This window comes from Balaenoptera physalus (assembly GCF_965194825.1).
Source record: "Balaenoptera physalus genome assembly, chromosome: 5".
In the NCBI taxonomy this organism is placed as follows: Eukaryota; Metazoa; Chordata; class Mammalia; order Artiodactyla; family Balaenopteridae; genus Balaenoptera; species Balaenoptera physalus.
Genome location: NC_138884.1, coordinates 38,975,233 through 38,987,887, shown reverse-complemented (window position 1 = coordinate 38,987,887; position 12,655 = coordinate 38,975,233). Strand labels below are relative to the sequence as shown.

The 12,655-nt window shown below is 51.8% G+C and overlaps 2 protein-coding genes across 10 annotated transcripts in view; one reads left to right on the top strand and one right to left on the bottom strand.

Annotated features, from left to right (window-relative positions):
• Positions 1-3,585: 3,585 nt before the first annotated feature.
• TMEM131L (transmembrane 131 like) overlaps positions 3,586-12,655 on the bottom strand; it is a 158,243-nt gene continuing 149,173 nt past the window's right edge. For 6 of the 9 annotated variants that reach the window (XM_082463494.1, XM_082463497.1, XM_082463495.1 and 3 more), the window contains 5 exons: positions 12,293-12,375; positions 7,689-7,809; positions 6,861-6,952; positions 5,379-5,518; positions 3,586-4,682 (listed from right to left, as the gene is read on the bottom strand). In XM_082463494.1, the coding sequence (XP_082319620.1) occupies positions 4,407-4,682; positions 5,379-5,518; positions 6,861-6,952; positions 7,689-7,809; positions 12,293-12,375 (712 nt within the window). In that variant the 3' untranslated portion in view covers positions 3,586-4,406. Of the gene's footprint in view, positions 4,683-5,378; positions 5,519-6,860; positions 6,953-7,688; positions 7,810-12,292; positions 12,376-12,655 lie in introns of those variants that run through there. The other 3 variants (XM_082463496.1, XM_082463499.1, XM_082463502.1) reach the window with 3 other exon arrangements.
• The window catches only part of TIGD4 (tigger transposable element derived 4), an 827,821-nt gene continuing 822,469 nt past the window's right edge, over positions 7,304-12,655 (top strand). The window contains exon 1 of the mRNA XM_082463546.1: positions 7,304-7,314. The gene's annotated coding sequence lies outside the window, so the exon portion shown is untranslated. The remainder of the gene's footprint in view (positions 7,315-12,655) is intronic.

Sequence of the window (12,655 nt, the reverse complement as noted above, 5' to 3'; positions counted from 1 at the left end):
TCAATTCCTAGAAGAGTTTTCAAGGTACCTAATACACATTGCCCACCAATTTACCATCTCATCAGCAATGTACAAATGCCTGCTTCACTTGCCCCTTCCCACCCTGAGACTTAAGTTCCTATGTATCCTGTTCCTATGTGTCATGTTCTTTCATTTAAATTGATGATAGTAATTATATGGAATACTGAAAGTAGCCAATTGAGGGTTTACTATGTGCCAAGAACTATCTAAAAACTCATTCATTAAATCTTCCCAGCAACTCTATGAGATTTGTTACCATTATTATCCCCATTTTACAGAAAGAGGAAACTGAGGCATGGGACATTTAAGAATGTGCTAAAGCTGGAGTTAGACCCCACGAAGTCTGGCCCCAAAGGGGATGTTCGTCAATGAGTCTCCCATTAAAATCAAAGCTCCTGGAAGTCAGAGTCAGCCTCTACCACCTTACTCACTCTAGTGATCCTCAGGTTTTCCCCAGTGGTAACATAATCCAATGTAGTAACAGTTGTCATGAAGAGCTCTGTACATGGAGATTGGTATGTAAGAGCATGTATGTATGTATGTGTGTTTAGTATGTAAGGAACTGTGGTAATTCTCCTGCCTTTGCTTGTGGTCGGCCACAGAATAATCGAAGTATTCCCTAATTATTAAGACTCACTTCTTTACTGCCAGATACTTGTGCTCACGCACGCCCCTCCCACTCATTCCTTTCCACACACTCCTGTGTATCAGACACTATACCAGGCGCCAGAGACAATACTGAACCAGACAAGAAAGGAGGGCTGTATTAGCGCTGATGCTGTAACACAGACCCCACACAGCAGTAGCCAAACAAGAGAGAACTTATGTGTCCCTTCCCAGGGCAGTCGGAGCCCAGGGCTGTGAGGGCAGGTGCCTCTGCGGTGTCGGAGACCCAGGTTCCTGCTCTCTTGTTGCTCTTCCGTCCCTTAGAGCAAAGATCAGCAAGCTTTTTCTGTAAAGGACTGGAGTAAACATTTTAGGCTGTGCCCTGTTCGGTAGAGGAATGAGGAGCGGCTGTGTTCCAGTACAACTTTATCCACAAAAGCAGGCCAGAGGCCATGATGTGCAACCCAAACCTGGGCGTCTTCTCTCATAAATAGGCCTATTCTGCTCAGGTCTCTGCCGTCCCTCCCACCACGGGGGATGAAGTGCCCCTGTCTGTCCAGGCTCAGGTGCCTGCAAGTGACACCCAGGGCCCCACCTGCCCCCTCTCTGCCCGGGCCTCACCCTCAGCACGCAGCAGGCCCAGCGCTCTCCCGCCTTGGCCTCGTGTACCCGCGTCCAGCTCCCCACAGCTGGCCTTCTCCACTGCCACCTCCATCTCCCGTGTCAACTGGCTGCGGCTGGAACAGCTGAGGACACCACAAGGGTCATGGGCTGGATGCAGCCCTCAGGGCTCCCTCATCTGACGGGTCCCCCAGCCTTTGACCCAGTCTGGTCCACTGCCTCCCCTTTGGGCCTATGACCTCCTCAGCGATTCCTCCTCAGTCTTCTCTGCTGCCGCCTCCTCTTCTAAACACGGGGGCCCCTGGCTAAGTGCTCAGGACCCTTCTCCTCCCGGAGAGGCCCCAGGCACTCCAATTGCTCTAGAACTATCTGGAGGCCGAGGATGGACGCCCCCCCCGGTCTCCAGTCCTGAACTCCACCGACCTTCAGATTTGTCGGGGCCACAGCCTCCATGCCGTCTGCACTTTGCTACGAGGCCTCCCACACCAAATAGTCCAGCACGGACCTCTAGGCCCCCTGCCCCCAACCAGACCCTCCCCCCGCCCCGGGGCTCTTCCTCTCGGTCAAGGGCATCAGCAGGACCCAGCTCTCGAGGTCCAGCAGGGGCGCTGGCCACCCTACGCCCCTCCACCCCAGCCTGCTGGCACCATCCTGTCACCCGCTGCTGCAGGCGACTGACTGCCGGAACTGTCCCTGGCGCCCCTCCCCGCCCCGCCCAGGACCGATCTCCATCCAGCCCTCAGTGTCTCTGACACTCAAATCATATGACGGTCCCTCTCCCTTAAGACACCCCAGTGGGGCCCACTGCTCTTCCCATCCTCTCCTCAGAGGCCTACGAGGCCTTAGGGAGGTGGCCTCTGACCCGCGGCCTCTACAGCTCCTCTCCTCTGTGCCTGTGGCCCTGACTTGCGGGGCCCCAGCCGCCCTGGCCTCCCGCCGCGGAGGCTTTGCCCTCGCTCTTTCCTCTGCTGGAGGCTCTGGCCCGCTGATCTGGGTGCAGCCGGCTTTCTCGTCACCCAGGTTGTACCTCAGATGTACCTCTGCAGGGAGACTTCCCCTGAGACCCCAGGTACCCCCTGCTACCTCCCCCGCTGGTCACGTCACCCCTTGGCTGCCCTCACCGCTCGCCAGGACCCGAAATACTCATTGAACCTTTTGATTGCTTCTTCCCTGACCCTGCTCCTGGAATGTACCAGCAGGACCTTGTCTGTCCTGTCCTCTGCTGCACCCACAGCCCCTGGACAGGTGTCAGCTCCTGGGAGGTGCTTGGCAAATATTTTTAAATGAATAAAAACTTCCAGTTCCCCCATCACTGATTTTAGTCTTATGGCTGAAGATAATATTCCAGCTAAAGCACAGATTTTTACTTTCTTTTGTATAGAGTGGAATAAAAACTTGTTTTGGTCTTTCCTGATGGGGAATTGAAGGATCAGTGAAAGCAGGAAAATAAATTAGATCAACAATCTGAGCAGAGAGAAGAACGTTTATCTAAATGTCTCAGACTCTCTGGTGGGGAAGTTTTGAATTTGATATTGAAAATGCTTTGGGGCTTTTTTCATCAACCTAAATTATTTTATTTTGGTAAAATACACATAACACAATACTTACCATTTTAACCGTTTTTATGTGTACAGTCTAGTGGCATGAAGTACATTCACAGTTATGTAACCATCACCACCATCCATCTCCAGAACATTTTCACCTCCTCAAACTGAAACTCTGAGCTTATTAAACATTGACTCCCCATTCCCCTCCCCTTCAAGCCCCTGGTAACCTCTATTCTACTTTGACTCTGAATTAGACCGCACTAGGTACCTCATATAAGTGGAATCATACAATACTTGTACTTTTGTGACGGGCTTATTTCACTCAGCATGTTTTCAAGGTTCATCCATGATGTAGCATGTGTTAGAATTTCCTTCCCTTCTAAGGCTGAATATCCCATTGTCTGTATATACCACATTTTGCTTATCCATTCTTCCATCAATGGACATTTAGGTTGTTTCCACCTTCTGGCTACTGTGACTAGTCCTTCAGTGAACATGGTGCACAAGCATTTGTTTCAATTCTTTTGGGTATATACCTAGAACCTAAACTACTTTTCAGCATTATTCAGTACTGGGGATGGGGGATTCCAAGTCGGTAGCCTGAGAGGTTTCCAGTAGCCATGAATGCTCGGAGGTGCTCCTTGCAGGAGGGCAGTACCAGGTTACAGTGCACTCACCCTTCGTCCAGGGTCCCACACGGCCAAGGCAAAGAGAAAGAAACAGCAAGCGAACCAAGCATTCCACTCAAAAATCTCTCCCACTCCATTTCCAATAAGGACAAAACAAAATGTAAAAATAAGACATTTTTATTAAAAGCTGAAATGTTTTCAAAGTTTATACATGCAAACAGATAATTCCATCACATGGATTTCTAGATCACTGACAAGCAGATACAAACCAGCCTAGCAAACACGCACGAACACCCTAACCTGCTCAGTACTTGTATTTGGACTCAGCCTGTTCACTCGGAGGGAAACCGGACACTTACCAGCATGTCCCTACTGCTGTCGTGCCCCTGGTGACTGGCCTGATGGAGGGGAGGGGACATCCCTGTCACACGGTCGAGCAGAACAGTGCCGGGCTCTCTGCTCCACCCCAGCAGCCCTGCCCACCAGGACTGGTCCCTCCAGGCAAGTAACTGGCAGTTGGCTTCCCAACACTGGAGGCTCGTTTCAGTCAACGGAGCACTTGAAACAAAATCCTGGCTGCCTGAACCACAGGCCCATTACAGCAGCATCCCTCGGAATGCCACCTGATCAAAGTCACTTTCTGTAGGCTCCCGGGGAGTCCGATGCCCACGGAGGGGGCAATCACTGCAGTGCTTTCTTTCTCAACTCTTACCTTCTTAGAAGCCGCCCTGGTTCTGATTTAAACATTTGGCATGTCTGACACGCTTCTTGAGTTATGAAGTTAGGACACATGGATGCTTCGTTTCTATCACTGATTTGTGAAGGATTAAAAAAAATAGAGCACCCAGATTTCATTAAAAAATTTATTTTCATATAAAAGTGCCAAAATATCCACCAACGTCAATCTATGTCAACAACCAGTTTACGCTAGTAATCAAAACACAAGCCTCTTTATTCACACTGTTGAAAACGCGAACCTTTTTCACACGTTCCCACAGTAGCTGGAGTCTCTCGACAGCGGGAAGTTTGCGCTCCTGTTCGCGGTGCTAGTCCATATGTCCAGGTCCATATAGGCACGGAATGGGTTAAACCCTGGGTAGTATTCCTTGCACATGACCGCCTGGTTTTCCATGTGAGTCGAGTGTTCCGTGGTGGGGTTGACGGGGCAGCAATTTTCATACACGTCGCTTTGCGGGGCCCAGATGGAACCAAAAAGTCCAGACATCGGAGACAAGCTTCGGGTGCTTGTGAGGTAGGGCTGAAGGATACATGAGGAGAAGGAAAAAAAAAAAAAAGAAATGTTTAAAAAAATAAAGGAGCCTTAGAAAGGCAATGGCAAGGTTGACTATGTACCCGTGGCTACCACAGTGGAATCAATCCAAGCTACCTGGACATTATTACACTATTCTCAACCACCTGGGTGGCTTTAATTCCATTTTTCTCAAACAGAAGGTCATGAAATTCCCCTCAAACTATTGATAGATAAAACTTTTTTCAACCCAAGGACGGACCCACAGGTCAAATGCCCTCTATTTGTAAAAAAGCGGCAGAGTGGGTGTCAGAGAAGCACAGAGGGTGTCCCCAGGCAGGAAGCCCTCCAGCCCTGTCGCTGACACTGCCTGACCTTCCTGGAAGGTTCATCTCATCTCCTCCCACAGATGAAAGGTCAGTGGGGCCACAGGAACACAGCTGCATCCCAGAGGGCTTCCTGGCCCAAGTTCAATGCCATCGACAACCATTTCTCCTCAGTGTGGTTTGGGGCGTCTTGGCTGCTAGTGTCTGCAAGCCCCCGCCCATCTGACCACGTGTGAGGCCCCTGCAGAGGGCGGCTGGTGACCTAAGGGGAACAAGCCGGGCTCTGGCTGATCTGAACCCAACCCTAAAGCTACAGAGAGACCAGGATGAGGCAGGCACTAGAAAGAACCCGGGCACAGCAGGACGGGGCGGCACTGACCGGAGAGCTGATGAGGCCGGCGTGTCCCCAGGCGGTCGGCACGTTTGGGGGGCTGTTCCAGGCAGACTGGGAGCTGTGGTCAATGAAGTCTGTCTGAACTTCGGCAGGACAGGGGAAGCCATTGGGGTAGTTAATGTTTTCTACAAAGAATGGGAGACATCGACAGAGGTGAACATTTTTCTGGAGAGAATGGAATTCTCACTCTCAGAAAAAGCTCTCAAGGCCTTACTATATTGACAAGTTAAAGATGAACATAAAATAATTACTCCATGAGACATATCACCTGGGAGGCCCTCAGGAAGTTCTTCCTCTGGGCTTAATTTTTTTTATTTGATAATTTGATGCGACTCTTTCTAATACACAGAATACACTAAAATACTGCTATACTTTCATAGTAGTAAATACTACCATAGATTTGAATAGTGTCAAGGTTTTTACCAGTCCTTAAAATTTTCTTTTATTGCCTGTCATGCCAATGTCGGCCATCTCCACATACACCATATGCATTGATAAAGCAATAGGAAACCAAGCACTTCTCCGACAGCAGTAAGAAGGTATAAACACAGTCTCACAGGCAGGAAGAAAGTTACCACAGCACCCCCTTGTGATTATCATAGAGCACTGCATATATCAAAACCCAGATAAGTACAAGCATCTTGTACTTATATTTGGGCCCAGAATCTGCAATTTTTCACAATTTCCCCTTCAAACTCCTTCCCTTCCTTCTGCAGCACCATCCAGGGGCATAAGTGTCAGGACATGTGAGGAACAAGCAGGTAAATGATTCTACCTCACCTGGGACTTGTTTCCCTAAAAAGAGTAACTAACCCCAGCCTCCCAATGGATAATCCAATGGATAATCCACAGTTTAGGTCCACATAGATCCAAATAACCCCGTTCTACATAATTTGAAGGACTAAATAGATTAGGGTTATTTGTACAAGTCCCCAGACACCCGGGTTTAGAGGGCTTTTTGAGGCCATATAAAATTACATATGGCAGGCATGCTGGACCCACATGAAGGACTGACTCAGCAGCCTCCTGGAAGATCATTCTAAAAGGCACATTCTTTGCAGTAAGTGCCTTGAGTCCACACACCCTTCCTGCTTTGACTTTCTGAGAATAAAAGAATGGCACTGGGGGACTTCCCTGGTGGTCCAGTGGTAAAGAATCCACCTTCCAATGCAGGGGATGCATGCTCGATCCCTGGTCAGGGAACTAAGATCCCACATGCCACGGGGCAACTAAGCCCGCGTGCCACAACTACTGAACTCTTGTGCCTCAACAAGAGAGCCTGTGTGCCGCAAACTACAGAGCTCACGCACCCTGGAGCCCGCGCCACAACTAGAGAGAGAAAATCCGCATGCCACAACTAGAGAGAAGCCCGTGCGCTGCAATGAAAGATCCCGCGGGCTGCAACTAAGACCCAACACAACCAAAAAAAAAAAAGAATGGCATTAGGATTGTCCAAACAGCTTTTACCTTCTGGAAAGGCATTGTAGTCGTTCAATTCCAGGGGGCAGTACACACTGGGAAACTGGCCTTCACACGCTGCATTCCAATCAATGAAACTGCTACAAAAAACAAGGGGTCTAGTTTCAGAAACAGGATGTCAACAGATCAAGGAAAGAAAGAGGAGTACGATGTTATTGCCCAGCATCCTCATCGCTGCTAATTCCTCAACTCTGGAAAATAAAAGAAGTACTTTATTGTCACAGAATCAAAGACTTACTAACTCAACACTCATCACCAATGACACAGCACTGCAGGATGGATGGCTTGGACTGGATGCCCACTTCCTTTCGATGGGGATGTAATTAATGTACAGCATAGGAAACATAAGTTAATCACACTGTAATACTCTGTGTGGTGAGAGTTGGTGACTAGACTTACATGGTGATCATTTTGTAATGTATAAAAATAATGAATAAAAATAGTTCCACTGTGGAACTATTTTTCGATACTCAAATTATTCGATCTTTAAAAATTTTAAATGTGTTCAAGATTAATGCCAAGGAAAAATGGAAATTTTTGTTCTGTTAGCGGGCAGGAATTATGAGGGACTGTTTTTGTTTTTTCAGTTTTGCCTCTAATATATGAATAGCTCATCTTTTCATTTTAAAAAGGCAAACAGTGACGTGGTCACCGGCTGTGTTACTTTTTTCCTTCCCCGTTTCTCTCAATTCCTGGCTTGTAATTTTTCAGACATCACAGCTCAACTCCAAAAGGCAGCTGGCAACACCCAGCTCAGGAGCTGGGGAGGAAGCCCAGACCTGGCCGCCGCTGCCGTCGTCGGGATGGAGCGCATACCTGCTGTGCACCGGGGCGGGCGCGGGCAGCACGGCCGGCCCGCTGCTCTCCAGGGCGCAGCCGAAGCCGCTGGTCACACACACGGGCTGTGCGGGCCACAGGTCCCCCGGGGGGTAGAGACCTGCGGAAGAGAACAGGCCTCTCAGCCCCCCTCCTTCTCATGCAGCCCTCGGCCACCCTTCCTGCAGGACCAGCTCGACTTCTCCTCCCTCCAGGAAGCCCCGCCCCCAGCCCGTATCACCCGCGCGACTTCCCCACCGCAAGAGCCCTGCGGTCTGTAAAGTGCAAGGGCCGCGCGCTGCTTTGACCTGCACTTCAGACGGGACACAACCATCTCCTGGCCCGGATTACGAGATCATGGTAGTGACTCAACAAGCACTGCAGGGCCTGCCTGCTTCCTGCAAAGCCCCGTCAGGATTCCCAGGACACAGCAGTGAACACGTTGACATTCAAGTGAGCGGAGACAAACAACAAACAAAAGAAGTAAGAAGCTGGGAAAACGGTGCTGTTACAGCCCCAGGGATGAGACACAAGGATTCTGTGGCAGTGGAGGGGGCCAACCTCAGCACCAGGGGAGGGAACACCCTGCACCCTGCAGGTACGGGGTGTGGAGTGACGTGAGTGAGCCCTGTTTTCCACAACTGCCCCCGAGCCTTCCTCGGGAGGGACCCTGTCCTGGCTCGGCGCTCCCAAGCCGTGGAAGCGCCTGCCTGCTGGGTGTGCCAACACGGCCATATGGTCCTGACCTCAGTTTGAACACCGTCCCCCTAAACCTTTCCAGGGGACGCCCGGCTCCTGCTCCTCCCAGCAAACACCTGCAGCACCTCTGCTTGTCTCCACCTTCACTGCCACAGCCGTTGCTCATTCGTGGGATGCACGGATGGACGCCATTGGTTGATGGCATGGATTAAAGGGACTGGCCATCTGCACACGGGCAGGAACTCCACAAAGAAAGAACAGACTCAACTATTCGAAATGCACTGGGAACCCGAAGGTCTACCAGCCAACCAGGCCACACGGGGATGGGGGGAATACATGGACAGGAATACGTGGACACAACTCTCGCTTTCCAGGCAGCGTGTGCACCCCCAGGGCTGCACCCCCGTGTGGGGGCCGGCGGCAATCACCCGCCTGGAGACCCGGAGACCTGTAGCTCACAGTGGTCAGAGAGACCCTCAAGCGTTTAAAGAAACACCACCAGAGACCACGTAGCTGTCATAGCTGTGGGGGTCTCTCAAGGACAAGGTCCACCTCCTAAGGCCGCCCTGGTGTTTGGGACCTCGCTCAGTGGCTGGGCAGGGATCCTACGGTCAGTCCTGCAGGGCAGGGCATCCTGCCACGAAAGTCCTGTTGAGAATCGCTGGAACCAGAGGCTGCATGAGCCAATTAAGATCAGATCAACCAAGAACCGCCTCTGCATTCAGGTGCTCGTGAACAAATGGACCAGAAGCCAAGACCGCACAGAAATGAGGGGTGTGTATGCTGCTTCGAGACAATCTCTGTGGTTCTCACGTTTCTTTGCTTCCTGGAATGGATGCTCTGACTGCCCACGTTCTGACCTATCTTTCCAAGGATATTTGCTAAACAAAGCCTCAGAGATGGAGACAGGGTCTCCCCCTAGAGCAACGGGCAAGTTTGCTTCGTCCAACATAATAAAGATAATGTCTCCTGCCTATTATTAAAACAACCAAACAGAACAAAAACCTTAGGCTCCCTAAGCTCAGGGCTCCTTTCCTGTAACGGAAAGGAGCCTTTCCAACCACTGACCACTGCAGGTGCAGACGACCACCTGGGCGCCCCTGCATTGCCCCCAAGAGACTGGGGGCCTGAAGGAGGTGTGCTTACAAGATGCTCAGGCTGCTTGCTGTGCTAAGCGTCCTATTCTCTGACCCAGGAGTCTCTTGTCCTCTGGCAGCAGCTACAAAATCGTGGCAGGCTAACTTGTTAGCTCGTAATAAGTAGGGTAAACGCCTCAGACCCTTCCCCGGTCTCGACAGTGATGTGATCTGACTCACGCTCAATATCATCCCTCTGGCTGCTGTGCTGAAAAGAGACGGTAAGGTGGTGGCGGATGTTCACCAGACTTACTGTGGTGATCGTTTTGCAACACGTACATATGATGCATCATTACATTAGTTATACCCCTGAAACTAATATAATGTTATGTATCGTTTATATCCCAAAAATAAAGAAAATAAAAGTCAATGAGATAGTGAGGTGAGGTGAGAAGTAGAGAGACCTGTTGGGAGGCTGCAGTGAGAAAGAATGGTGGCCATGGGGAGAAGTGATCAGATTCTGGGTCTGTTTGGAAGGCAGAGGCAGAGAGTGAGACAACAGATCCCGTGTGGGGATGAGGAAAAGAGTCCGGGATGACGCCCAGACTTCTGGCCTGAGCAACAAGAAAGCCCGAGTGGGAGGCGGTGTGAGGAGTAGGGCTGGGGAGGTGAGCGTTCGGGACGGGACACCGGTGCAGACCTGAGGACAGATGGCAATGGCAGCTGGCTGTGCAGAAGTGGGAGCTGTCGGGGGACTGGAGGTGGACGGACCACCAGGAGAGCGTGAGCCAGATGAGCATGAGAGCTGGGGGAGCCGAGGGGAACTGCACCGGGACCCCCGAGGTCACAGCCCGAGCAGAAGGTCTCAGGAGGCCGGAGTATGGGGCCCCGGCCACGGAGATCACTGGGGCCCCGCAGACACTGCTCAGGTGTCACGGCACAGCCAGCCCCAGCGGTTTCAGGGAGAACAGGAGGAAAGGAATCTAAGCAGCAGGCAGACGGCTCCCCCAAGCAGCTCTCCCAGAGAAGTGGGCACAGAAGCAGCCAGATGAGGGGGGGTCAAGGGAGAGAGTCTGGCTGCTTCTGTGTTAAGGACGGGATGGGAGGTCTCACGGTATGTACGTATCCTGCTGTGGACGACCCGTTAGAGAAAACCTGGCGCCGGCGCCGAGCCGGAGCGGGACCCCGCAGAGGAGGGCAGCCTGACAACCCACGGGCCGCAGCAGGAGGGCAGCGGGGGTGGCGGGCGGAGGACGGGGCAGGCGGAGCCTCTCTCCTCCCCAGGAAACAGGAAGCATCAGCTAAGAGAACCAGGCAGAGGACTGACAGGTGGGCACGGGGGCGCCGCAGCTGCCGGGAGGCTGGCAGCCGGCCGGCTGTGTGTGCTGCTCTCCGGTCTTGCTCATCTGCACGGCACGGGGCAGAGAAGCTGGAGAGCTGGGCAAAACCACGCCCGTGGCTCTGCAAGGAGGGCGCAGCGCAGGGGGAGGGGGCCCAGAGGTGACGTAACAGCAGGTGGGAGGACTGAGGCTGGGCGCGTGAGGGAGGTGCGGGTAGAGGAAGGGGACGCACAGGCCCTGTGGACAGTGACCGTGAACAAGGGCTGTTTCTGCAGTGACTTTAGGGCCTCAACAGGGATTGTAACGGGTCATCAAAAAGTAACTGCAGATTATTAACAAAGACGAGGTAAAAAGGCACCTGAAACACATACACACAACATGGATAAGACACTAGATGACATACAGTTCTCCAACTGACGACAAAAACAGACAGGAGAACATGTCAGGCGTACCTGTTTTGACACAGGTTTTCTTCTTCCTCACCGATAATTAAATCCTCTTTCCCCTCTATCACCTCAAAGAGAAAAGGCGGTGCCCTTCTAAACCTCCCTAAATCTTGCCTAAGCAAATTACTGAATTTAAGAGTATTTTTTCATCAAAAACACTTATTTTTATTGGACCAGTAAGCAGATCCAACTCACAAATAGTTTATTTCTGTTGATAATCTGACAGCAGATAATCTCTCTGTAACCACAGAGCTGGAAGCCTCCTGCCTTCAAAGTAAAAGTGCTCCACTGTGCTTGGCAGCCTTTAGTCCAGCACAGTTCACATAAGCAAAAGCAAGATCTCGACGGTGCCACAGAGGGTGACAACCAGGCTTATCCTGCCACCATCCCTGAGCCTGGTTAGGCAGGAAGGAGGCGCGAGGAGAAAAGAGGAGACACGAGGGCGAGAGAGGTGAAGGGAAGGAGAAGGAAAGAGAGGGGGCCTGGAGTTAACCTCCGGGACAGACCCTGGGCGGAGCGGCTTCCCTCCCTGGGCCCCGTGTCCAGGCTCCTGGGCCACTGTCCCTGCCTGGCTGAGGCCGCAGAAGCTCAGCGCTTGGCCTCAGCACTGGTGCAGGAGGGAGGCTGGATCAGTGGACAGGCTTCTGAGACAAGGGGGAGGGGTGGGGACGGGGGACAGGCAGAGACACAGGAGGTGGAAGTCGGCTAATCGGGGCCCCGGACCATCCTTCTGCTCCCCGCTTTTCTGCCATCTTAGATGGGAAAGGGAACTAAAGGCAGAGGCAATCCCTGTAAAGGGGCCCCACCTTGCTCCGGGGCCACAGGCCACCTGTGCCTTGTGTCCTAGGAGGGAGCTCAGGGTCCGTGCAGAAGGGGCAGCCGAGGCCAGGGGCCCCGAGGACACCAGGGCAGAGGGCAGGGGCCTTCCTGATGCTTGAGAGCCGGGGCACAGACAAGCCAGCTCTGTCTGTCCTCAAGCTCCCCGGCCAGCAGCGCGACATGGACACCTGGCCGGTGTCCGGAGCAAGAGCAACGCGCCTCACCTTTATCTTCTTCAACAGCCGCAGGCCCGGCAGGAAGGCTGGGACAGGGGGCGTCCGCGTGTCGGGGGAAGCTACTCACGTCTCTGCAGGGAGAGCGAGAAGATGAGGAGCCACTGACCCTCTCTGTACAAGGAAATGCTGAATTTCTGTAACTCAGTCTGACTGCGTTTTTACATGAATTCTTCCCCTCAAAAGCCATAAAGATACTAGAGACATAAAGGTATACACCCAAAAAAGGGCTGAGGAATATTAAATTCCCAAGATCCAGGGAAGTCTTTTTTTTTTTTTTAAATAACATCTACCTTCAATCTTCTATTTTGGTGTAAGAGTATGTATGTATGTATTCATTCATTCATTTATTTA